General features: G+C 44.9%; 2 protein-coding genes across 5 annotated transcripts; both read left to right on the top strand.

Annotated features, from left to right (window-relative positions):
- The first annotated feature begins 7,861 nt into the window (after window positions 1–7,861).
- Window positions 7,862–21,026, top strand: SMIM40 (small integral membrane protein 40). Its single transcript, XM_043908698.1, has 4 exons — window positions 7,862–7,929; window positions 8,797–8,853; window positions 18,627–18,834; window positions 20,631–21,026. Exons 1-3 carry the CDS (start codon window positions 7,862–7,864, stop codon window positions 18,793–18,795), a joined length of 294 nt encoding a protein of 97 aa, XP_043764633.1. The 3' UTR covers window positions 18,796–18,834; window positions 20,631–21,026.
- Window positions 21,027–21,309: 283 nt separating this feature from the next.
- On the top strand, window positions 21,310–26,035 carry DAXX (death domain associated protein). 4 transcript variants are annotated; one of them, XM_043907144.1, is made up of 8 exons: window positions 21,310–21,611; window positions 22,615–22,873; window positions 23,025–23,853; window positions 23,980–24,194; window positions 24,344–24,572; window positions 24,737–25,208; window positions 25,363–25,585; window positions 25,784–26,035. In XM_043907144.1, the coding sequence occupies exons 2-8, from the start codon at window positions 22,667–22,669 to the stop codon at window positions 25,841–25,843; spliced, it is 2,235 nt and encodes a 744-aa protein (XP_043763079.1). In that variant the 5' UTR covers window positions 21,310–21,611; window positions 22,615–22,666; the 3' UTR covers window positions 25,844–26,035. The 4 variants fall into 4 exon arrangements, with proteins under 4 accessions (XP_043763079.1, XP_043763076.1, XP_043763075.1 ...); XM_043907141.1 differs by lacking the exon at window positions 21,310–21,611 and adding an exon at window positions 21,621–21,713 and having other exon boundaries at window positions 22,618–22,873; XM_043907140.1 differs by lacking the exon at window positions 21,310–21,611 and adding an exon at window positions 21,621–21,713.
- Window positions 26,036–26,420: the final 385 nt, after the last annotated feature.

Genomic DNA, 26,420 nt, shown 5'->3' with positions numbered 1-26,420 from the left:
AGGGAAGCCCAAGAATACTGGAGTGGGTAGCCTATCCCTTCTCCAGGGGAATCTTTCCAACCCAGGAATCAAACTGGGGTCTCCTGCATTGCAGATGGATTCTTTACCAGCTGAGCTACCTGGGAAGCCCCTTTCAAATACTATCTTTTGTTAAAAGAAGCCAGAGCCCCTTGAAGAAATGGTTGATTCTTGGGCTAAGTCAGGAAAAGAACAAATTGAGCCTAGATTGCCTTTTGTACCAGAAAGTAAGGAAAGAGACTGGTCCAGGATGACAGAGTAGAAGGATGTGCACTCGTCTTTTTCTGCCAGAGCACCAAAATCACAACTAGCTTTTGAACAACCATCAACAGGAAGACACTGGAACCTACCAAAAAAAGATACCTTGCATCCAAGGACAAAGAAGAAGCCACAACGAAATGGTAGGAGTGACACAATCATAATAATAAAATCCTATACCCACTGAGTGGGTGACCCACAAACTGGAGAACAATAATATCAAAGAAATTCTCACACTGTTGTGAAGGTTCCAGACCCCACATCAGGCTCCCTAGACGGGGGATCCAGCCAAGGTATTGGGAATCCCAAGGGAATCTGACTTTGAAGGCCAGTGGGACTTGATTACAGGAGCTCCATGGGACTAGGAGAAACAGACTCCACTCTTGGAGGGAACAAACAAAACCTTGTGTGCACTAGGACCAAGGGGGAAGGAACAGTGACCCCCCACAGGAGACTGAGCCAGACTTACCTGTGAGTGTTTGAGGCTCTCCTGCAGAGGCGTGGGTCAGCAGTGGCCTGCCATAGGGACAGGGGCACTGGCAGCAGCGGTCTTGGTGTTGCCAAAATCTTGGTCCTTTATGGACCAAGGCCAAACAAATGCAGACAGAGTTATGGGGGAGAAAGAAAGAGCAGCTCTTATTACTTTGGCAGGCAAAGGGTGAACACAGTAAGCTAATGTCTCAAGAACTGTTCCCCTTCCCTGATGAATAGGGAAAGGTTATATAGTCAGGCAGGTGTATGTGATAAGGATCAAGGCAGTAACAGTCTTGTATTATTCTTTCTTCTACAGCTTCCAAAGTGGGGTTGCTGACAAGATTAGGGTGTGTGCAGGGTCCTGGTTGATTCATCTCTTAATCCTGATGAACCTCTGCCTCAGGTGGTTTTGTTGCTTCTTCTCCTTTGATTAGCAACTGTTCTGCCCTTTGGAACTCAGCCAAGCCAGAGTTCTGGCCAGAGTTCTAGTTCACTCAGGCCAGAGTCCTGCCTACAAGGAATGGGGAACAAAAAGGCCTCTGTGCCCTAAAGTCCCACAGGGCTCTGCTTGGCATCACTGGGAGATGCATCTCAGTGTAAGTCCCCTTGGAGGTCTTTTCCAAGAGCTCTACCATAGAGCCTGTAGACTCCAGGATGGGGCCACCTCAGGCCAAACAACCAACAGGGAGGGTGTGCAGCTCCAGCCATCAGCAGACAATTGGATTAAAGTTTTACTGAGCAAGGGCCTGTCCACCAGAGCAAGATGCACTTTTTCCCACTACCAGTCCTTCCCATCAAGAAGCTTGATGCAAGCCCCTTATCTTTATCCACCAGAGGGCAGACAGAAAAAATAAGAACTACAATCCCAGCAACCCCCAGAACTAAGACCACAATCACAGAAAACTAACCAAAATGAAAAGAAATAGGAATATGTTCCAGATGAAAGAACAAGATAAATCCTCAGAAAAACAACTAAATGTAGTGGAGATAGGCAACCTCCTAGAAAAGAATTCAGAAGAATGATAGTGAAGATAATCCAGATCTTGGGAAAAGAATGGAGAAGATGCAAGAAATGTTTACCAACGACCCAGAAGAACTAAAGAACAAACAAAAAGAGATGAACAATACACTAGAAAGAATCAAGAGCAGAATAACTGAAGCAGAAGAACTGATTAGTGACCTGGAAAACAGAATGATGGAAATCATTGTTGCAAAACAGAATATAGAAAAAAGAATGAAAAGAAATGAAGACAGCCTAAGAGACCTCTGGGACAATATTAAATGCACTAATATTCACATTATAGGAGTCCCAGAAGGAGAAGAGAGAAAGGACCTGAGAAAATATTTGAAGAGATAATTAGCTGAAAATGTCCCCAACATGGGAAAGAAAATAGTCAACGAAATCCAGGAAGCACAGTGAGTCCCAGGCAGGATAAACCCAAGGAGGAACATAACGAGACACACAATAATCAAACTGGCAAAAATTAAAGACAAAGATAAATTATTAAAGACAACATACAAGAGAAATCCTATAAGGTTATCAGCCAATTTCTCAACAGAAACTCTACAAGCCAGAAGAGAATGGCACGATATATTCCAAGTGATGAAAGGGAAGAACCTACAACCAAGAATACCCAGCGAGGCTCTCATTCAAATTTGATGGCGAAATCAAAAGCTTTCCTCACAAGGTTAAGAGAATTCAGCACCACTAAACCAGTTTTACAATAAATTCTAAAGAAATTCTCTAGGCAGGAAACACAAGAGAAAGAAAAGATCTACAAAAATAAACCCAAAACAATGAAGAAAATGGTAATAGGATCATACATATTGATAATTAAGTATAAATGGATTAAATGCACCAACCAAAAGACATAGACTGGCTGGGTGGATACAAAAACAAGTCCCATATGTATGTTGTCTACAAGAGACCCACCTCAGACACTTACAGACTGAAAGTAAGGGGATGGGAGATGGTATTTCATGCAAATGGAAATCATAACAAAGTTGGAGTAGCAATGCTCATATCAGAAACATAGACTTTAAAACAAAGACTGCTATAAGAAACAAAGAAATAGACTATATAATGATCAAGTGTTCAATCCAAGAAGAAGTTATAATAATTATAATATATATGCATCCAACATAGGAGCACCTCAATACATAAGGCAAATATTAACAAACATAAAGGGAAAAATTGACAGTAACACAAGAATAGTGGGAGACTTTAATACCCCACATTCATCAGTGGAGAGATCATCCAGACAGAAAATCAGTAAGGAAACACAGGCCTTAAATGACACTTTGGAGGAGTTGGACTTAATTGATATTTATAGAGCATTCCATCCAAGAGCAGCAGAGTACATCTGTTTCTCAAGTGCACACAGAACATTCCCCAGGATTGACCACATACTTGGCCACAAGGTGAGCCTTGGTAAATTTAAGAAAACTGAAATCATACCAAGCATCTTTTCTGATCACAACACTGTGAGATTAGAAATAAACTACAAGAAAAAACTCTAAGAAACACAAACACATGGTGGCTAAACAACCACTGGATCACTGAAGAAATCAAAGAAGAAATTAAAAAAATACCTAGAGACACATGAAAATGAAAGCATAATGGTCCAAAACTTAGGCAAGCAGCAGAAACTGTTCTAAGAGGGAAGTTTATAGCAGTATAATCTTACCTCAAGAAACTAGAAAATTTTCAAATAAACAACCTAACCTTATACCTAAAACAACTAGAAAAAGAAGAACAAGTCCAACCTAAAGTTACTATGAGGAAGAAAATCATAAAGATCAGAGCAGAAATAAATGAAATAGAGACAAAGAAAACAATCACAAAGATCAATGAAACTAAAAGCTGGTTCTTTGAGATGATAAGCAAAATTGATAAACCTTTAGTCAGACTCATCAAGAAAAAAAGAGAGAGGACTCAAATCAGTAAAATTAGAAATGAAAAAGGAGAAGCTACAACTGACTCCAAAGAAATACCAAGGATCATAAGAGACTACTGTGAACAGCCATATGCCAATAAAATGGACAACCTAGAAGAAATGGACAAATTCTTAGAAAGGTACAGCCTCCCTAGACTGAACCAAGAAGAAATGGCAAATATGAACAGACCAATCACAAGCACTGAAATTGAAACAGTGATTAAAAACCTCCCAACAAACAAAAGTCCAGGACCCGATGGCTTCTCAGGTGAATTTTGTCAAATATTTAGAAAAGAGTTAACACCTATCCTTCTGAAACTATTTCAAAAAGTCGCAGAGGAAGGAAAAGTTCCCAACTCATTTCACAAGGCTACCATTACCCTGATACTAAAACCAGACAAAGATACCACAAAAAAAGAAACTTACAGGTCAATATCACTGATGAACATAGATACAAAAATCCTCAACGAAATACTAGCAATCCATACCCAGCAATACATTAAAAAGACCATACACCATGATCAAGTGGGATTCATCCCAGGAATGCAAGGATTTTTTTAAGATCTGCAAATCAATGAATGTGATACACCATGTCAACAAATTGAAGAACAAAAACCATATGATCATCTCAGCAGATGCAGAAAATCTTTTGACAAAATTCAGCACCATTTATGATAAAAACACTCCAGAAAGTGAGCATAGAGCCTACATACCTCAACATAATAAAGGCCATACATGACAAACCTACAGCTAGCATCATACTCAATGGTGAAAAGCTGAAAGCATTCCAGGAACCCTAACATCAGGAACAAGACAAGGATGTCCACTCTTACCACTTTTAGTCAACATAGTTTTGGAAGTCCTAGCTGCAGCAATTAGAGAAGAAAAAGAAGTAAAAGGAGTCCAAATTGGAAAAGAAGTTAAACTGTCACTGTTTGTAGATGACATGATACTGTACATAAAAGATCCTAAAGATGCTACCAGAAAACTACTAGAACTCATCAATGAATTTGGTAAGGTCGCAGGTTACAAAATTAATACACAGAAGTCTGTTGCATTTCTATACACTAACAATGAAAGATCATAAAAGAGAAATTCAAGAAGCAATTCTATTTACTACTGCATCTAAAGAATAAAATACCTAGGTATAAACCTACCTAAGGAGACAAAAGACCTGTACTACAAAAACCATAAGATGCTGGTGAAAGAAATCCAAGAAGACATAAACAGATGGAAAAATATACCATGTTCATGGAGTAGAAGAATCGATTTTGTCAAAATGACTATACTACCCAAGGCAACCTACAGATTCAATAAAATCCCTATCAAATTACCAATGGCGTTTTTCACAGAGCTAGAACAAAAAAAATCTCAAAAATTTTATGGAGACACAAGACCCTGAATAGCAAAGCAATCTTGAAAAAGAAAAATGGAGCTGGAGCAATCAGGCACCATGATTTCAGACTATACTACAAAGCTAAAGTCATCAAAACAGTATGGTATTGGCACAAAAATAGAAATATAGACCAATGGAATAGGATAGAAAACCCAGAAATAAGCCCATGTTCTTATAGTCAATTAAAATATGACAAAGGAGGCAAAACAACACAATGTTGGAAAGACAGTCTCTTCAACAAACGGTGCTGTGAAAACTGGACAACCACATGTGAAAAAATGAAATTACAGACTTCCTGGTGGTCCAGTGACTAAGACTCCTCACTCCCAATGCAGGGGGCCTGGGTTCGATCCCTGGTCAGGGAACTAGGTCCAACCTGCCCCAACTAAGAATTTGTATGCTGCTACTAAAATCTGGTGCATCCAAATAAATAAATAAATAAATTTTAAAAAATGAAATTAGATCATCCCTTAACTCTATATGTGAAAGTAAGCTCAAGATGGATTAAAGGCCTAAACGTGAGACCATTAAACTCCTAGAAGAAAACATAGGCAGAACACTCTCTGATATAAATCACAGCAACATCTTTTTTGATCCATCTCTCAGAATAATGGAAATAAAAACAAAACTAAATAAATGGGACCTACTTAAACTCAAAAGCTTTTGTAGAGCAAAGGGAACAATAAACAAAACAAAAAGACAATCCACAGATTGGGAGAAAATATTTGTAAATGTGACCAATAAGGAATTAGTCTCCAAAATTTACAAACAACTTATAACACTTAAGAGCATCAAAACAAACAACCGACTAAAAATATGGGCAGAAGGCCTGAATAGACATTTCTCCAAAGAGGACATTACCTACAGATGGTAATTAGGTACATGGAGAGACGTTCAACATCATTAGTTATTAGAAAAATGCAAGTCAAAACTACAGTGAGGTATCACTACACACTGGTCAGAATGGCTATCATTAAAAAAATCCAAAAACAACAAATGCTAGAGAGGGTATGGAGAGAAGGGAACCCTCCTGCACTGTTGATGGGAATGTAAATTGGTATAACCACTAGGGAGAACAGTATGGAGTTTCCTTAAGAAACTAAAAATAGAGCTACCTACAACCTCACTCCTGGGCATATATCCAGAGAAAAACATGGCCTCCAAAGATGCAGGCCCCCCAGTGTTCATTGCAGCGCAGTTTACAATAGCCAAGACAGGGAAGCAACCTTAATGTCCATTGACAGAGGAATGGACAAAGAAAATGTGGTACACATATACAATGGAATATTACTCGGCCATTAAAAAGAATGAGATAAGGCCATTTATAGCAACATGGACGGACCTAGAGTGTGTCATACTGAGTGAAGTATATCAGATAGAGAAGGAGACATATATGACATCCCTTATATGTGAAATCTAAAAGGAAATAACACAAAAGAACTTATTTACAAAGCAGAAAGAAAATCACAGACTTAGAAAACAAACTTATGGTTGCCACGGGGAAAGGGATAGTTGGGGCTTTGGGAGAGTCAGATACACACCGCTACACTTAAAATGGATAACCAACAAAGACCTATTGTATAGCACAGGGAACTCTGCTCAATGTTATGTGCCAGCCTGGATGGGAGAGGGGTTTGGGGGAGAATGGATACATGTATATGTATGGCTGAGTCCCTTCGCTCTTCACCTGAAACTATCACAACATTGTTAATTGGCTATATCTCAATACAAAATGTTTTTGGTGTTAAAAAAATAATACAATTTAAGAAAAAAGAAAGTAAGGAAATGATCAAATAATGTTGAGGATATTGCAGAAGGACACAGGAGCTAGCTTGAAGGACTTTCCCATTTGCCAAACTGGGATAATTTTTTTTAACCTTACTTTCTGTTTAATTCATTTTGCCAAAAACACACAGTGAGAACTTTAATCTGACTAACTGTACAGAAAATAGAATCTGTAGCAAACAACAACAGGATATACCGAAGTCCCTGGCAAGCTGGATCCTCATCAACAAGTCACCAAGATCCCCCTATAATGGCCTTCTGAGAGGAGGTCCTAGGAGGAAGAAGCAGAGATCTTCCAGTTCCCCCAAGAAACTGCTTTGGGGTGGGGGCGGGGTGGTGGGGGGAGGCACAGGAAGTAGGAGAACTTATGTTATTGGATCTCTGATTGCTGGCCAAACTCAAAGTGTTGTCTTCCCAAATCTCTAGTCAGGAGCATCCTGTCTGCATCCGTAGGGGATAAGTTTCAAGTTAAGTAGTTCTGAAGCTTCTGCTTTTCCAGAACGTGCAATATAAACTTGGGGGGTTGGGTGGGGGTGAAGGTGGGGAAAGGTAGATAAAGTCATAATTGCTGGTGTCATCAGCACAGAGTCTGAGGTCCCAGACTTCAGGACCTTGCTTCAGGAGGCAACAAGAGAGGGTGCCAAGTCACCAGCAAGAGTCCAACTACCCTAAGCCTCAGCACTGTCAAACAGTGCCTCAGAGGTATGAGGGAGCTCAACAGCAGGGGCCTGAGGTCTAAGCCAGCAGGGATCTGGGAGTCCCAAAGGCCAAAAGGGAACTTGTTCACATTCTGTCACTTTTTGTAAATGATAGCCATGGGCAGCAAGACTTCTACGATGGCTCAGTGGTAAAGAATCCACCTGCAATGTAAGAGACACAAGAGATGTGGGTTCAATCCCTGGGTCGGGAAGATCCCCTGGAGTAGGAAAAGGCAACCTGCTTCAATATTCTTGCCTGAGAAATCCCATAGACAGAGGAGCCTGGCGAGTTGGACATGACTGAGCACACACACACTGCCAATGGCCAGCAGGTGATCCTTCTCTCCGAGCTCTTGAGACACAGGTGAGGATGCTGCCCTTCACATTCTTCATCTTCAGCCCCATCAGCACCAGGATGTCTCACTGCTTGCCCAGCTTGCACAGGACCTCCTCAGTGGTGCCTGATGACAAGTAGAGGGGTCCAAGCCACTATCAGGGAACTGCTTCCCACTCCTCTCTCCCTGCACCAGCTAGGAACCCATGGGGCACTGCTGCTGGGGCAGCTCAGATGCTCCTGCTGTGGACTTCACTTGCACCAGCAGGCCCGTGGGCTTCCCGTCCCCTCCTGTGGGAGTGGTAGGGGCTGGTGGGCATGAAGCTCAGAGCCTGGAGATGCCCAAATTTGGAATTACTTGTGCATAAAATTGATGATGATAATAGTAACTGATTACAATTAATGACACAAAATAGAAATGCATGGGCCCAGACAATATAAATACTTATGGTAATAATGGATTACAATTCATTGAATAAAATAGGAATCAATGAGTTCATATGACATAAATAAAGAAAGGAGAAAGAAATTTCTCTTTATAGCAGACTGTTTACCAAAAACTGAAAAAAAAATGATGGAATAAAAAAAAAATCACCATTTAATAAACATCTTCATGCTTATTCCGATGAGAGTCATCAGTGAATGATGATAAAGCAGAAAGGTGGAGATTTGATGATGTGCCAGATACTTAGGAACTACAAAGGGACAGTTAGGGCTTTACGGTGGAGAAACCTGCCAGACTGGTCTGGCAGCATCAACAGTGAGATGGTTTCATCTCCTGTAACTTCTGATGTGATACAAGAAGGGCACATTATTTCTCTCTTCCCCTTACATGCACTGAGGTTTGTCTCTGTAAGAGATATCTTACAGAAGTGAAAAGCTTGTACTCTTTCAAAGTGATTCATGGAAGACAGAGAAATACAGAAGTGCTGCTCACATTGGAGGAGACTGCAGGTAGGTGACAACCAAATGCAATATGTGATCCTAGACCAGAAAAAACAAGAGCCATTAACGGGAGAGCGGATAAAATCTGAATGGTACCTATGAACTGGACACTCGTGTTGGTTTCCTGAATAGGATGGTGTATTACTTTCCTAGGACTTTGCCACAACAAAGTCCTACAAACAGGATGGCTTAAACCACAGAAATTGATTGTCTTACAATTCTGTAGGCTAGAAGTCAGAAAACCAAGTGTCAGGGGAAAAAAAAAAAAAAGAAAACTAAGTGTCGGCAGGGTTGGTTCTCTCCGAGGGCTATGACAGAAAAGTCTATACCATGCCTCTCCCGTAACTTTTCATGGTCTGTTGGCAATCTTTGGCATTCCTTGGCTTGTAGAAACAGAAACCCTATCTCTGCCTTCATGTTCACATGATATTCTCATGACATGCAGGTCTGTGTCCAAATTTCCCTTTATAAGAACATCAGTCATATTGAATTAAGGGTCCACTTACTGTAGTATGATTTCAATTTAATTTAACCAATTACATCTGCAACAACCCTATTTCCAAATAAGATCATATCTGGAGGTACTGGGAGTTAAGGCTTCAATATTTGCATTTTGGAGACACAATTCAGCTCATAACAGATGGTTATATTGGGGTTGAGAGAAATAAGCAAACAGAGCCAAATGTTGACAAATGGGGAACTGGGGGGAAAGGACACCAGATGCCGGGGTCCAGCCCCAGCAGGATCCAGGGGAACCCTCAGGATGAACGGCGTCGGCGAGAGAGAGACATGTAGGACCGGCCTTGATAGGGCCAAGTCTGCTAGGGAGAGAGCGAGAGAGAGAGAAAGAAAGAGACCAGACCAGGAATGTGCAGCAGAGTCTGGCAGTTGCTTTATTTTTCACCGTAGCCTTTATACCCTAAGTTGGTACATTTCTAAGGGGCAGATAAGCATACAGACTTAGTTTAACATTACATCAGCTTGTCCTTCATGAAACCACGTGTGCTCTGTATATTTTTGTTTATGAGAGTCTTTTTCCATAGATTTTTTTGTACATTATCTTCTGGCCTTGAGGTTAGCAGAAAACAGAAAATTGGCAGTCTCATGAGACAGCAGGTTGCAACATAATAAAAATACAATCTTGTTAACATAAAAGTCAGTCTTTTTGCAGAAGTTCTCAGCTAAATTTATCTAAAAAGTTTAACACACAAAGACTCTGTGGCTCTGGTGAGGCAGCCCCTGTTTAGCACTCCTGGTTAAAATTAACAATTATCTTATTGTTTTTACACTAGGGCTAAACTCTTATTTTTCTAGATCTCCAACTATATTAACAATAGTTTCCACTGCACAACCTCAGCACATTAACATCAATCAAACGTTGATCTAATAACCACTTTTAAAACAATATTTTTTTGTATTCTCTAATAGGGCTTTCTCACCCCCCCAAAGGGCTCTGTGCCTATTAGGGCCTTTTTAAAGGTTAATCTCTATGTATAAAATCTTTTGGCTATCAGGCCTGTTGACAATTTATGGCTTGCTCCTCGTGCAACTTTAAGCAACTTCAGTAGCCGACCCTGTCTTTTTTTGTGGTTAATCTATTTTCTTTCTATTAGGTGTCATCTCCAAGGCAATTAGATAGGATTACATTTTTTACAGAACAAAAATGCAAAGGATTGCAAAAACAGCAGATATGGCACAAAACAGGCTCTTAGTCCAAAAGTTAATTACCTGCAAAAAGTCACCAGCTAATCTCTATCTAAACTATTTTCTATTAGGCACATTTGTGGCTATAATATTTGTGGGGCTTTTCTCGCCCCGCGGAGGGACCTATGCTTAATAGTTTCTTTTGTTAGCGTACTGTGTTTAGGGTGTTTAGAACAATCATGAGCATTCTGTGCAATGAGAGCACACATTTATCAAACAAGCCAGAATGCCAGCAAAAGGGTTTGAATTGAAGCATTTCCTTCATCCCTGGCCTCTTCATAGGGTACCAGCGTCCAGAAGATTTATTAATTAGGGTTTTCAGTTGGTCCTCATTCAGTGAAAGAGGAGCAGGAGAGCTCTCGGCAGGCAACACAAAAATCTGCAATAGGGCAAACAAGAACAACAGCAGAAAAAGCGGGGAGGATACAGGGTGGGGTAGAGGCCGAGGCCAACCTGGAGGGTCCCTTATCCTAGATGGCCTTGCCTGTCAGGTTCTTTCCTCGTGACCTCGTCATGGATGGGGTCCCGGGCGGCCTTGCCTGCCCGGTATTTTCTTCATGACCTCGTCACGGGCGGGACCCCCCCATAACGGCTCCCGGCAACCAGAGTCCCTGGTATTGTTCTTAAATGTTTTCTGTAAGTTTTAAACTGCTTCAAAAATTTTTAAATTCAGTAAAGTGCTGGGTTTATGTATTACACAAGATCCTAGTTTTGAACCTACCATGGGGAAGGAACTATAAGGAGATGATGAATGTGTTTGGGTGGCATTATTGCAAACTTATCTGAGACACAGTGAAGGTATCAGAAATTGATACATTATATTTACACACCATTTCATAATTTACCCAAAAGAAAATCTTATTTCATTGTCCTTCATGACATCAGGTGACTCGTCCAAGGTCCTGCTCACACAACTGTTAATGTTAAAATGAAGCATGTTAAAATTTTTAAGTTTATTTGAGCAAAAATGCATGGAATGGTATAGTGTCAAACCAGAAGTGGTAATGAACCCTCCTCAGACCTGTTGCTATTGTTGTTCAGTCACTCAGTTGTGTCCAACTCTTTTCGACCTCATGGACTGCAGCACACAAGATTTCCTCTGTCCTTCACTATCTCCCAGAGTTTGCTCAAACTCATGTCTATTGAGTCGGTGATGCCATCCAACCATTTCATCTTCTGTTGCCCGCTTCTCCTCCTGCCCTCAGTCTTTCCCAGCATCAGGGTCTTTCCCAGTGAGTCGGCTCTTTGTATCAGGAGGCCAAAATGTTGGAGCTTCAGCTTCAGCATCAGTTCTTCCAATGAATATTCAGGGACTGGTTAGATATCCTTGCTGTTTAAGGGACTCTCAAAAATCTTCTCCAGTACTACAGTTTGAAAGCATCTATTCTTCAGCACTCAGCTTTCTTTATGGTCCAACTCTCACATCCATACATGACTATTGAAAAAACCATGGCTTTGACTAGATAAACCTTTTTTTTTTTTCCCCAAAAAAACCTTTATTTATTTATTTAATTTTTATTTATTTATTTATTTATTTTGTCATACATTGATATGAATCAGCCATAGATTTACACGTATTCCCCATCCCGATCCCCCCTCCCACCTCCCTCTCCACCCGATTCCTCTGGGTCTTCCCAGTAGATAAACCTTTTTAAGCAAAGTGTTGTCTCTGCTTTTTAATATGCTGTCTAGGTTTGTCATAGCTTTTTTTCCCAAGGAGCAAGCATCTTTTAATTTCATGACTGCAGTCATTGTCTGCAGTGATTTTGGAGCCCAAGAAAATAAAATCTGCCACTGTTCCCATTTCCCCCCCATCTATTTGCCATCAAGTGATGGGACCAGATGCCATGATCTTAGTTTTTTTTCATGTTGAGTTTTAAACTAGCTTTTTCACTCTCCTCTTTCACCTTGATCAAGAGGCTCTTCAGTTCCTCTTAGCTTTCTGCCATCAGGGTGGTATCATCTGCATATTTGAGTTTGTTGATATTTCTCTCGGCAATCTTGATTCTAGCTTGTGATTCAGCCCAGCATTACACATGATGTACTCTGCACAGAAGTTAAATAAGCAGAATGACAATATACAACCTTGTCTTACTGCTTTCCCAATTTTGAATCAGTCCATGAACACTATGAAAAGGCAAAAAGATATGACACTGAAATACGAACTACCCAGGTCGGTAGGTGCCCAATATGCTACTGGAGAAGAGTGGAGAAATAACTCCAGAAAGAATGAAGAGACAGAGCCAAAGTGAAAGCAACGCCCATTTGTGGATGTGACTGGTGATGGAAGTGAAGTCCGATGCTGTAAAGAACAACCTGGAGTGTTAGGTCCAGGAAGCAAGGTAAATTGGAAGTAGTCAAACAGGAGATGGCAAGAGTGAACATCGACATTTTAGGAATCAGTGAACTAAAATGGACTGGAATGGGTGAATTTAATTCAGATGACCATTATATCTACTACTGTGGGCAAGAATCCCTTAGAAGATATGGAGTAGCCCTCATAGTCAACAAAAGAGTCTGAAATGCAGTACTTGGGTGCAATCTCAAAAATGACAGAATGATCTCTGTTCATTACTGAGGCAAACCATTCAATATCACAGTAATCCAAATCTATTCCCTGACCTGTAATGCTGAAGAAGCTGAAGTTGAATGGTTCTATGATAACCTACCAGGCCTTCTAGAACTAACACCCAAAAGAGACGTCCTTTTCATCATAGGGGACTGGAATGTAAAAGTAGGAAGTCAAGACATACCTGGAATAACAGGAAAGTTTGGTCTTGGAGTACAAAATGAAGCAGGGTAAAGGATAACAGAGTTGTCCCAAGAGAACACACTGCTCATAGCAAACACCCTCTTCCAACAACACAAGAGAAGACTCTACACATGGAGATCACCAGACGGTCAATACTGAAATCAGATTGATTATATTCTTTGCAAACGAAGATGGAGAAGTTCTATACAGTCAGCAAAAACAAGACAGGGAGCTGACTGTGGCTCAGATCACGAACTCCTGATTGCAAAATTCAGACTTAAATTGAAGAAAGTAGGGAAAACCACTAGACCTTTTAGGTATGACCTAAATCAAATCCCTTATGATTATACAGTGGAAGTGACAAATAGATTCAAGGGATTAGATCTGATAAAGTGCCTGAAAAACTATGGATGGAGGTTTGTAACACTGTACAGAAGGCAGTGACCAAGACCATCCCCAAGAAAAAGAAATGTAAAAAAGCAAAATGCAAAAAGTCCAAAAAAGCCTTACAAATAGCTGAAAAGAGAAGAGAAGCAAAAGGCAAAGGAGAAAAGGAAAGATATACCCATCTGAATGCAGAGTTCCAAAGAATAGCAAGGAGAGATAAGAAAGCCTTCCTCAGTGATCAATGCAAAGAAATAGAGGAAAACAATAGAATGGGAAAGACTAGAGATCTCTTCAAGAAAATTAGAGATACCCAGGGAACATTTCATGCAAAGATGAGCTCAATAAAGGACGGAAATGGTAGGGAACTAACAGAAGCAGAAGATATTAAGAAAAGGTGACAAGAATACACAGAAGAACTATACAAAAAAAGGTCTTAATGACCCAGATAACCAAGATAGAGTGATCACTCACCTAGAGCCAGACATCCTGGAATGCAAAGTCAAGTGGGGCTTAGGAAGCATCACTACAAACAAAGCTAGTGGAGATGACGGAATTCCAGTTGAGCTATTTCAAATCCTAAAAGATGATGCTGTGAAAGTGCTGCACTCAATGTGCCCATAAATTTGGAAAACTCAGCAGTGGCCTCTGGACTGGAAAAGATCAGTTTTCATCCCAATCCCAAAGAAAGGTAATGCCAAGGAATGCTCAAACTACCGCACAATGCACTCATCTCACATCCTAGCAAAGCAATGCTCAAAATTCTCCAAGTGAGGCTTCAACAGTATGTGAACCAAGAAATTCCAGATGTTCAAGCTGGATTTAGAAAAGGCGGAGGAACCAGAGATCAAATTGCCAACATTCATTGGATCATAGGAAAAGCAAGAGGATTCCAGAAAAACATCTACTTCTGCTTCACTGAATATACTAAAGCTTTTGACTGTGTGGCTGACAACAAACTGTGGACAGTTCTTCAAGAGATGGAAATACCAGACCACCTTACCTGCCTCCTGAGAAATCTGTACACAGGTCAGGAAGCAACAGTTAGAACTGAACATGGAACAACAGACTGGTTCCAAATTGGGAAAGGAGTAAGACAAAGCTAACTTCTATGCAGAGTGCATCACGCCACATGCCGAGCTGGATGGAGCACAAGCTGGAATCAAGATTGCCAGGAGAAATATCAATAACCTCAGATATGCAGATGACACCACCCTTATGGCCGAAATCGAAGAGGAATTAAAGAGCCAGCCTCTTGATGAAAGTGAAAGAGGAGAGTGAAAAAGCTGGCTTAAAACTCAACATTCAGAAAACAAAGATCATGGCATTCAGTTCCATCACTTCATGGCAAATAGATGGGGAAACAATGGAAACAGTGAGAGACTTTATTTGGGGGGGCTCCAAAAGCACTGCAGATGGTGACTGCGGCCATGAAAGTAAAAGACGCTTGTTTGCTCCTTGGAAGAAAAGCTATGACAAACCTAGTGAAATGAAGTGAAAATCGCTCAGTTTTGTCCAACTCTTTGCAACCCCATGGACTATACAGTCCATGGAATTCTCCAGGCCAGAATACTGGAGTGGGTAGCCTTTCCCTTCTCCAGGGAATCTTGCCAACCCAGGGATAGAACCCAGGTCTCCCACATTGGAAGACGGATTCTTTACCAGCTGAGCCACAAAAGAAACCCAAGAATACTTGAGTGCGTAGCCTATCCCTTCTCCAGCAGATCTTCCTGACCCAGGAATCGAACCCGGGGCTCCTGCATTGCAGGCAGATTCTTTACCAACTAAGCTATCAGGGAAGCCCATGACAAACCTAGGCAGCTTATTAAAAAGAGAGACATTACTTTGCCAACAAAGGTCTGTCTAGTCAAAGCTATGGTTCTTCCAGTAGTCATGTATGTATGGATGTGAGAGTTGGACCATAAAGAAAGCTGAGCACTGAAGAACTGATGCTTTCAAACTGTGGTGCTGGAGAAGACTCTTGAGAGTCCCTTGGACTCCAATGAGATCCAACCAGTAAATCCTAAAGGAAATCAGTCTTGAATATTCATTGGAAGGACTGATGCTGAAGTTGAAGCTCCAATACTCTGGCCACGTGATTCGAAGAACTGACTTATTGGAAAAGACCCTGATGCTGGGCAAGACTGAAGGCAGGAGGAGAAAGGGAAGACAGAGGATGAGATTGCTAGATGGCATCACTGACTCCAGCTCTGATGGCTGGATGGACATGAATTTGAGCAAGCTCCAGGAGTTGGTGATGGACAGGGAAGCCTGGCATGCTGCAGTCCATGGGGTCGCAAAGAGTCAGATACGACTGAGCAACTGAACTGAACTGTTTTTCCATGTCTGGTTCTATCTGTTGCTTCTTGACCTGCATACAGGTTTTTCAGGAAGCAGGCAAGGTGGTCTGATATTCCCATCTCTTTTAAGAATTTTCCAGTTTGTTGTGAGCCACAGCCAAAAGCTTTAATGTAATCAATCAATGAAGCAGATGTTTTTCTGGAATCCTCTTGCTTTTTCTATGATCCAACGGATGTTGGCAATTTGATGTCTGGTTCCTCCGCCTTTTCTAGATCCAGCGTGTATATCTGAAAGTACATGGTTCACGTACTGGCTTGGAAGTAGGTTCAGCCTAGCTTAAAGGATTTTGAGCATTACCTTGCTAGCCTGTGAAAGGAGCACAACTGCACAGGTAGTTTGAACATCCTCAGACCTGACCCAGGGGAAAGACTTAAATGGAGAAAATGTGGACACAGAGAAAGGAAATTATTTGGTTGGCTATAGGTTAACCCAGTTGGCTGTGTGTGACTGTCTTTCAGTGTTTCTTTTTTTTTTTGGCGGGTCGGGGGAGCGGGTTTGGGCCTGCCCATGCAGCATTTGGGACCTTAGTTTACCCAACTCAGTGGGACCTGTAGTGCAAAGTGCAGATGCTTAACCACTTCAGGCAAGTCCCTCCTCTAGTTTCTTGATTACCTGATCTTGAGGCATTCATAGGTTTAGATTTTGGCTTCAGTAGACTGCCAGGGCATCAGAGCCACCTCAGTCTAATGTTCTCCTTGTTTAATTAACACAACTCATAAATGATTAGTATGGCGTTTCCCTGGTGGCTCAGTGGTAAAGAATCCCTCTGCCAATGCAGGGGACACGTTCTGGGTTCAATCCCTAATCGGGAAAACATCCCACATGTTGGGGAGCAATTAAGCCCACGTGCCACAACTACTGAGCCTGTGCTCTAGAGCTGAGGAAGCAGCAACTACTGAGCTCAAGAAGCCTACACGCACCTACAGGCCTTGCTCGGCAAGAAGAGAAGCCACTGCAATAAGTCCGTGCATAGGCGACTAGGGAGTCTCCCCCGCTTGCCCCAACTAGGAAAAAATGCCCACACAGCCACAAAGAGCCAGAACAGCCATAAATAATATTATTTTAAAAACAAAGCTGTGAGTGATTTAAAAATATAAATAATTAGTTTGGACTCCGATCTAGTGATCTAGTTTCTTTCTTTCTTTTTCTTGACTGGTAATGTGGTTTCCTGTGGCGGCAGCAAACGATAATATGAGTTGATTCTAAGCAAACTGTGACATCCGTTGGTTGTACCATTTTGGGGTAAACAAGGTCTTCCTAAGGAAATTTGTTTTCTTATCAAGGTCAACGTGGAGTTTAGCTAAGAGACCCTAGTGACTCCAGATATGAGGTCTATTACCTCTTGATCTGCTCCCTCCCTCCGCACTCCACCTACCAACCACCATTTTTTGGGGGGCGGGGTTGGGCAGGTCTCCATATGGACTTTGATTTCCCTCACGAAGCTTCAGGCCAGTGCCTGGGGAACAGAGTCAAGAAAAAGCCTTCAATCCTTGTCCCAATGTCCTTGTTGACATTTCCCACCAGCAATTCTCAGACCAGGGCCCCTCAAGCACAGCTCACCCTTCCTTATTATTGCCTCAATAGTTAAGTCCCTATCGTTAACCGTCGCTCCGCTGGCCAACCACTGTCTTTCTCTTTTTATAAACCTCCGCTTGGGCACCCGCAGTCCAGTTATAACCTTACTGGAAGTCACAAAGACAGCGTGCCAGGTGTCGGCGCAGCAAGCTCAGCGGCCCCGAACCTGAAGAAAAACTACGCCTGCGCAGACTGGAGCCGCCTCAGCTTCTGCGGCCCCCTGTCCCGCCCCTGCCGCCCGCACACACGCACCCCCGCGCCCCGCCCCGCCGCCCAACCGCGCCTAGGTTAGATCGTTCCTCCCCTCCCCCCAGCCCCACCCAGTGTTGAGGTTGTTGAGTGACCCCGGCTCACAGTAGGTACTAGGTCCTGGGCTGTAGGGGCCTAATGCCTTGAAGCTTAATCTTAGAGACCTAGGATGACTTGGGCAGCTGTAGCTGGCATGTCTCTGTTGGGCCTTCAGTTCCCGAAACACAAGTTTAAAAAGCTGGACGTGGGTGTGTGCGTCCTCAGTGGCTCAGTGGTGTCTGACTCTTTGCAACTCTATGGATTATAGGCAGCCTCCTCTGTTCCGGCTCCAGGCAAGAATACTGGAGTGGGTTGCCATGTCCTCCTCCAGGGGATCGTCCGGACCCAGGGATCCAACAGTGTCTCCTGCATTGGCAGGCGGATTCTTTTATCACTGAACCATCTGGGAAGCCCAAAAGCTGGACAGAGTTTAGGAATTATTTATTCCAGATCATTCACATTGCATTGATCATTCAAAGACTCAGAGGCCTTCCTCTCCTTTTTTCCTCTTGGTTGGGGGAATTAGGGTCAAGCTGGGCAGGTGCAGGACTTGCCGGCATCACTCCCCTTAATCCTGGCAAGGCTGACTAAGGGCTTCCATCCCAGCCACCTCACTCAAGCCAGCGGTCAGACTGTGGGTTAGAATGGCCGAGGAGGAGGGCGATGTGGATGAGGAGGATGTATTTCTGGCATTTGCCCGACATCCCACTCCTCCCAGGGGTCCCCTGCGGCGGGCCATGGACAAAGCCTTCTTTATCTTCCTGGTCCTCATCGTGACACTACTGATGCTGGAGGCTGTTTGTAAGCTGCTATGGCTGCTACCTTGGGCAAAGTTTGAGGACTGGCTCCTGAGAACACCTGAGAAGGAGGAGGTGCTGGAATTGTGACCACCTTTCCTATAAACGTACTCTTGCCCTGGCACAGAGGTGAGAGGTGATACAGGGTGGAGGGGAATGGCACTGTTAGGGGCTTTGGAGGGCCACTTGGATAGCTGAGAGCAACTGTCTTAAAATTTCTGCACCTATACTTCAGGAAATAATTTCGAAAAAGTTTGTACTTCTCAAGCACTTCTAAGCATCTAAACTTTATCATCATAAATTAACATTGTTCCAACGATGTAATTCCTGGGATATGCAAAATATTCACTTTTTAAGATAAATCAATCTTTTGTGTGTCCAGGGGAATTGAAATATCAGAGTGATGATATCCACTAGCCCTCACTAAAAAATATAATTGGGAATCTTGCCTTTTCTTAATCCATCATTCTCTATTCTCCTAGAACTCCTGTTACCATTCAACTTCCCCGCAATTTTATGCTTTTATACTTGAAAGTCTTTTATTGACCAGTTTATCAGACTTAAATGTTTTTTTTCTTTGGTTGCACCCACGGGGGAATCTTAGTTCCTCTACCAGGGATCTAAGGCAGGCCTCCTGCAATGGAAGCACAGAGTCTTAACCACTGGATGACCAGGGAAGTCCTCTATCACACTTTCTTACATATATATATTATAATTGAGATGAAAAATATTTTTCTTTCTCGTGACCATAAAACTCTAGGTTTTTAGAAATATTTCTTCTGGGTTATCATTACAATTATTATGAGAGCAGAAGTGATTAAATAACAAAGATTGTACACATTTTCATAACTGTTAATATTTTAAAAAGTGAAGTAGCTGTCATGTCAGACTCTTTGCGACCTCATGGACTGTAGCCTACCAGGCTCCTCCATCCATGGGATTTTCCAGGCAAGAATATTAATATTCTTTTAATAATAATTAATATTAAAAGTACATTTAAAATGAGATAGATGAGATGTTGTTTATGGTACCTTAAAAGAAATAGGCTACATGTCTTTTTTTTTTTTTAATTAGAGGATAATTACATTACAATACTGTTACATGTCTCTTTGTTTAACACAAGGTAAGGGAAATCCCTGGTGGCTCAGAGGTTAAAGCGTCTGCCTCCAAAGCGGGAGACCCGGGTTCGATCCCTGGGTCCAGAAGATCCCCTGGAGAAAGAAATGGCAACCCACTCCAATATTCTTGCGTGGAGAATCCCAAAGGACTTGGTTCTTTCATTGCTGGCGCTGGGAGCCAGTTCCATCCCTGGCTGGGGAACTAAGATCCCTGCAAGAGTCAGGGCGTGGCCCAAAACAAACAAAAAACAACCAAGGTAAAACAAGATAAAGTTATCCCTAGGAGATTTCATGGCTAAGAACTATCTTTTTTTTTTTTCTTTTTAAATAGAGAGGGAGAAAGTCTATTGTAAAAGAGTAGAGGAAGAAGCTCTAGTGCAGGTATTTATTCAGGAAAACAAATTTTGAGAAAACTGAGACTCTGGAAATTAATCCTTTACATGTCCCGAATCCGAGTACCCTTAGGCGAGTCTTCATTTTGAAGACTACAGGCTTAGACGACTGGACAGCAGTGGTGTGGGATTCTTTAATGGGAGTGAGGGTTTGAGGTTCTGGAACTCTGAGGGCTTGGGGATGTAAGAGACTGTGGTCCTAGAAAGTGGCAAGATGCTCACCCTCTGTGGAATTCTCAAGGATGCGGGAAACTCAGCGACTGGAACCATGTTAACCTTTCCGGTTTCCTCAGAAGCTCACCTTTGGGCCTAGCTTTGCCTCTTCGAGCCCCTCCAGTGTCCCTAAAATTGGTTTAGGGTGAGGATGTGGGCGAGGCGGGCGCCAATGTTGGTTTCTTCTCTCTTTCTTCATCAGCTCTCCCAGAGGAAGAGGAGGAGACGAGACTCAAGGTATTTTACGAGCCTCGTTTCTTCTCACAGCTCTTACAGATTCTGCTCAGAGCCCCCTTCCCACATCGCCTGTCCTCAGGCCCTAGAGCTCCTGGACAAAGCCTCCTTGTCATCAGCGCCTGCGCCTCGGGAACCCCCTCCAGAAAACGACGGAGAACCAACTAGGTCCCACCTATTTGGTTGGTCGGTCATTAGTTCTGTGGTGGAGCTTGAAAAGCACACCAACAATCGCAATAATAATAACAACACATTTGTATAGCGTGTTGTGCTCGTTTGTATGCATGTGTTATGACTTCATGATTGGGAGATGTAGGCACCTGGATGTAGAAGTAGCTTCTGGGCAGCTGCAAGGGAGCGCGCAGACCAGAAAGGAATGACAGGTACAGTCGATTGAGCCGCGGAAACTGGGACCTTGCAGGTAGGAAAGTAGTGCCACAAGGCTTGTCAAAAGCCCAGCGGATAGAAAAGGTTTTATTTCCCTTTTAAGAGACTCTTGCCTTTCCTTGCATCCCCGTTCAGCCTTGGAGGGCCCAATTCCTCACCCCCAGCTGTTCCGTTACTCCCCCCACCCCACCTCCCCAACGTAGAAAGGTGGATCAGTCCTCCCCGCACGCGACTAGCCGGAGGTTGGGCCGGGATGCGGGAAGTTTCTGATTGGCGGAGTCGCGGAAGCACCGGCTGAAAAGAGCTCCACAGACGGCGCGCCCCAGTCCCGGCGTAGCCAGAGTCGTACGACAAAATGGCGGCCCCCAGTTATTTAGGACGCCCAGAGGCGACAAATCCGCCCCCTGCAGGTCAGGGTGAAAGGAGCCGCAGACTATGTGGGCGGCACTGGAGGCTCTAGGTGGGGCGGTCCTACCTTCCTTCCTGCCTCACGGGGACACTGGATTCCGTGCGACAACATGGCCGCGCCCAGGGCGTGTGGGCGGAAACTCCGCGGCTTCCGGTACGGAGTAGGGCCCGCGGTGGGAGGGGGAAGGAAGACGGAGGGAACCATGCGAGGTTCTGAGATCAGCGGAGAGGGTCGCCTCGAGAGACCGTTTCTGAGGTGGGGGCCGGACGGTGTGGGGAGCGAAGGCGGGGGCAGGAATGTCGAGGGAGAGGTACTGGGGAGTCCCGGGCGCTGAGTCTGAGGGGCAAGCTGTGGGATCTTCCTTCCTATCCCTGAAGGGGAGTGGGGCGGCCAGGGGCTGAACTGGGGGAGGGGGACTTGGCGGGAAGCTCATTTAGGGGAAGGACTGGACTCAGGGCTGGAATCTGAGAGGAATCGGGAGAGCCCGGCGTGGAGCTCACAATCGGTTACAGGTCACTGAGAGAGAATGGGGGAAATTAGGGTGGGGTGAGAAGGAGGGGACTTGAGGTGAAATATCTTCAACCTAACGCTTCGGTTTGAGGAGACCCATCAGAGGGTGGAATATAGAGATAATTTAAGTAGGAGAAAAGGGAGTGGGTTGTTGGGAGGGAACCTCCTTCTCAGAGGGTCTCCGAGTTGGGGTTATCTTTCGGAATGGGGTGAGGGTATAGATTTGATATGTGTGAGAGAGAGCGAACAGGGAGAACGGTGGTGCCAACGGGGCTGTGGAATCTGTTCGAGGGGATGTCAAGGAAATCTGGAGTGCAGCGTAAGAGGTAGTCCAGGGGTTGAGAGGAAGAATCAACTTGCCAACTCTGAGAAATAGTGGGAAAACGATACTGAAAAAGACCGGATATAGGTGGGGGGGGGGGGGGTGGGGCTGGTGGTGGGACTTAAGGTTTTCAGAAGCTTTGAAACTCCCACGGTAAAGGGCCAGAAAAACATAATAGTACTAACGCTTGCTGAAGCTAGGCAATGAGGACACTGTTGGGCATGGCTGGGTGCTTTTGAAACCCAAGAAGACTGGGAAACGTGTGAGATGAAGGGATGGGGCGATGCTGGAGGGGCTCTTGTCTGAGTCCCCATCCCCTTCCAGCAGGAATTACGAAATCCCCAACACTTCCTCCCTCCGGGGGATTTGATCCCCTATGGCCACCGCTAACAGCATCATCGTGCTGGATGATGATGATGAAGATGAAGCAGCTGCTCAGCCAGGGCCCTCCCACCCACCCCCTAATCCGGCCTCACCCAGGGCAGAAGCCCCTGGCTCCTCTCAGCCCCATGGGGCTGGAGGAAGCAGTAGTTCGGGCGGCAAGAAATGCTACAAGTTGGAGAATGAGAAGCTGTTTGAAGAGGTGAGCTTTAGGGGAGAAGACTGTCGTGCCCCAGGGAGGGGGATGGCTGATTGGCTCTCCTGTCCTTTGTCCCCCACTAACCCCACCTCACCTTTCTCTCAACCCTATCCTTTATCTTTTTCCCCTCCCTTTTCCCCCGTGAACCTTCCAGTTCCTTGAACTGTGTAAGACGCAGACGGCGGACCACCCTGAGGTGGTCCCGTTCCTCTATAACCGGCAGCAGCGAGCCCACCCTCTGTTTTTGGCCTCGGCGGAGTTCTGCAACATCCTCTCTCGGGTCCTCTCTCGGGCCCAGAACCGGCCAGCTAAGCTCTATGTCTACATTAATGAGCTCTGCACGGTTCTCAAGGCCCACTCAGCCAAGAAGAAGCTGAACCTGGCCCCTGCTGCCACCACCTCTAGTGAACCCTCTGGGAATAACCCTCCCACAGACCCCTCCTCGGACCCAAATGCTGAGACCACTGCCTCTGAGGCCCCAAGGACCCGTGGTTCACGGCGGCAGATCCAGCGCTTGGAGCAGCTGCTGGCACTGTATGTGGCAGAGATCCGGCGACTGCAAGAAAAGGAGTTGGATCTCTCAGAATTGGATGACCCAGACTCCACTTACCTGCAGGAAGCAAGGTTGAAGCGTAAGCTGATCCGTCTCTTTGGGCGGCTGTGTGAGCTGAAAGACTGCTCTTCACTGACAGGCCGAGTCATAGAGCAGCGCATCCCCTACCGTGGTACCCGCTACCCAGAGGTCAACAGGCGCATTGAGCGGCTCATCAACAAGCCAGGGCCTGATACCTTCCCTGACTATGGCGATGTACTGCGGGCCGTAGAGAAGGCAGCTGCTCGGCACAGCCTTGGCCTCCCCCGACAGCAGCTCCAGCTCATGGCTCAGGATGCCTTCCGAGATGTGGGCATCAGGTTACAGGAGCGTCGCCACCTGGATCTCATCTACAACTTTGGCTGTCACCTCACAGATGACTATAGGCCAGGTAGGCATTAGTGAGATGCTCCTTGGTAACCTTCGTTTGTCAGGTGTGTGTGGTGAGCGGGCATCTCTTTAGTTCCTTCTTCTAGAGTTCTGGGTGACTACACTGACTTTATATATTCCCACACAGGCATTGATCCCGCACTGTCAGATCCTGTCCTGGCCCGGCGCCTGCGGGAGAACCGGAGCTTGGCTATGAGCCGGCTGGATGAGGTCATCTCCAAGTACGCAATGATGCAAGACAAGAGTGAGGAGAGCGAGAGACAGAAGAGAAGAGCCCGGCTCCCCCAGGCCACCTCTTCCCATTCTGAAGATACCCCCAAATCCTCGTTGGATTCTGGTGAGGTATGAAAGGAGAGACCTTGTCCTTCCCCTGCACTGGCCAGGAGGGAGTCTGGGGTGACTGATCATGGCGTGTGCAGCAGGAATGCAAGAAGCATTCCTTTGAGAATGGGGCAACAGATTCCTTTAGGAAACTCCTTTGTCCTCTGCAGGGCCCTAGTGGGATGGCATCCCAGGAGTGTCCTACCACTTCCAAGGTTGAGATCGATGATGAAGAAGATGAGGAAAGTGAAGAGGAGGAGGAAGAAGAGGAAGAGGAAGAGGAGGAAGATGAGGAGGAAGAAGATGAGGCCACAGATTCCGAAGAAGAGGAGGATCTGGAACAGATGAAGGAAGGTCAGGGGGACGATGAAGAGGAGGAGGAGGAGGAGGAGGAAGCAGGTATGTCAAGGAAACAGTCTTCTCATGTGTCAGCTCTCTGCTCTGTTGGGCATGAGCCCCCTCTTTGAGATCCTTTCCTTCTTCCTCTTACTCTCAGTGTCCTCTCGGCAGTTTTCTTTCCCCCAGTTCTTTTGCTGCCAGTCTGCTCTTTTCCTTTTTTCCAGGGAAGGATGGAGATAAGAGCCCCATGTCCCCACTAGCGATCTCCACTGAAAAGAACCTGGAACCTCATAAAGGGAACAGTGGGTCCTCAGAGGAGCAGCAAAACAAAAGACTCACAGAGTCACCATCTTTACTGGCAGAAGAGCCCCCGGCCCCCTCTAATGTAGTTGCTGAAAGCAGGGAAGAGCACCTTGAGGAGCTGCCCCTGAAGGAAGAGAGCCCTATGTCTCAGCTCTTCGAGCTAGAGATTGAAGCCTTGCCCCTGGATACAACCCCTTCCCCTGAGGAGAGGGACATTTCCTCTTCCAAGAAATCAGAGGACCTCCTCACCACTGTGTTGGAGAATGGGGCCGCCATGGTCACCTCCACTTCCTTCAACGGAGGCATCTCTCCTCACACCTGGGGGGATTCCAGTCCCCCCCGCAAGAAATCTCGGAAGGAGAAGCAAACAGAAGCTGGGCCATTAGGAAAGAGGTAACAGCAACAGGAGAAAGAGGGAAGCCATGGAGGGACTGAAGGGGCTTTCTGAGAGAAATATTGTAGAAAGGAGTCTGGGGAAAAACTGCACGCTCCCCCTCCAGCCTCAGGCTCCACACACCCCTCCTCCCATGTGTGTTTCTGTCTTTAGCCATGTGGAAATGCAAAGGGCAGTGCAGAAGAAGAACGGGCAGAAGACACATACCTTGCCCAGCCCGCCTTCCCCCTTGGCTTCTATGGCTCCAGTTGCTGATTCTTCCACAAGGGTGGACTCTCCTAGCCATGGCTTGGTGACCAGCTCCCTCTGTAGCCCATTTCCAACCCGGGTGTCCCACACTCCCCAGTCACAACCCTCCAGGCCTGGTACTTATAAGGTAAGAGGGGGTGGCTGTGTTTCCTAACTTCATTGTCTTTCATTATTCATTTGGGGTTCTCTGTCTGAATGTTGCACCCATTACCTCCTCCCTCTTTTTTCCCACCCTAAGTTTTGATCTCTGATAAAGTCCTTCCCTTGGCTTCTCCTCCACTTTGTTCCAGACCTTTCTGACTCTTTGTCTCTCACTCCCCTGCAGATGAGTGTGGCCACACAGTGTGATCCCGAGGAGATCATCGTGCTCTCAGACTCTGATTAACCACCTCCCCCTCCCCCCTGCCCCCAAAATGTTTGGGATGGTATTTGGAGGATGGTAGGAAGCACATGACTGAGGAAGGGATGGACTGAGCTAATCGCCTTTTGGTGGTTTCTTTTTAAAAACAACAACAACAACAAAGCTTAAGTTTTACACAGAAACATTAATAAACAATAAAGTTCTTTTCTTATTGTATTCCTGTCTTTTCCTTGTCCCTCCTTCACCAGCTGGTGATTGGCACCAGCTGTTCTCTGGCTCAGGGTTAGCCGTTCCCCCGGGACAGCCCTGGATCTGCCCTGTCCAGCTGCCTTCACGCCTCTGTTGGAGTTTTTCTCATCCTCAGGCCTCCCTGCCCTCTGCAAGGCACTAAAATGTGCTTCTGCCTCCTGAACGTGCTTTTCTTTCCCACTCGAGCGGCAGCAATAAAAAAGCCAATCAGGGGCCGACTCAAGGTTATCTAGCCAATCCAGGACCAGAGGTGGGGGGCGGGGCTTCAGGAGGACTGTCAGAAGCTGGGCGACCAGGGCGGTTAGACATCGTAAACGCGCTAATGGCCACAGTTCAGGGGCGGAGCCCAAGC

Source organism: Cervus elaphus, chromosome 7, assembly GCF_910594005.1.
Source record: "Cervus elaphus chromosome 7, mCerEla1.1, whole genome shotgun sequence".
Lineage (NCBI taxonomy): Eukaryota > Metazoa > Chordata > Mammalia > Artiodactyla > Cervidae > Cervus > Cervus elaphus.
Note: the sequence above shows the minus strand (reverse complement) of the source record. Positions and strands in the feature narration are given on the sequence as shown.

Bases quoted from the DNA above. Each gene is read 5' to 3' on its own strand.
- DAXX (XM_043907144.1), top strand. From the start codon at position 22,667: ATGGCCACCGCTAACAGCATCATCGTGCTGGATGATGATGATGAAGAT. The intron at 24,195-24,343 runs GTATGAAAGGAG...TGTCCTCTGCAG, and splicing joins CCTCGTTGGATTCTGGTGAG to GGCCCTAGTGGGATGGCATC. The intron at 25,586-25,783 runs GTAAGAGGGGGT...ACTCCCCTGCAG, and splicing joins CCAGGCCTGGTACTTATAAG to ATGAGTGTGGCCACACAGTG.
- SMIM40 (XM_043908698.1), top strand. From the start codon at position 7,862: ATGACTGAGCACACACACACTGCCAATGGCCAGCAGGTGATCCTTCTC. The intron at 7,930-8,796 runs GTGAGGATGCTG...ACTCTTTCAAAG, and splicing joins TCCGAGCTCTTGAGACACAG to TGATTCATGGAAGACAGAGA. The intron at 8,854-18,626 runs GTAGGTGACAAC...CACTCCTCCCAG, and splicing joins CACATTGGAGGAGACTGCAG to GGGTCCCCTGCGGCGGGCCA.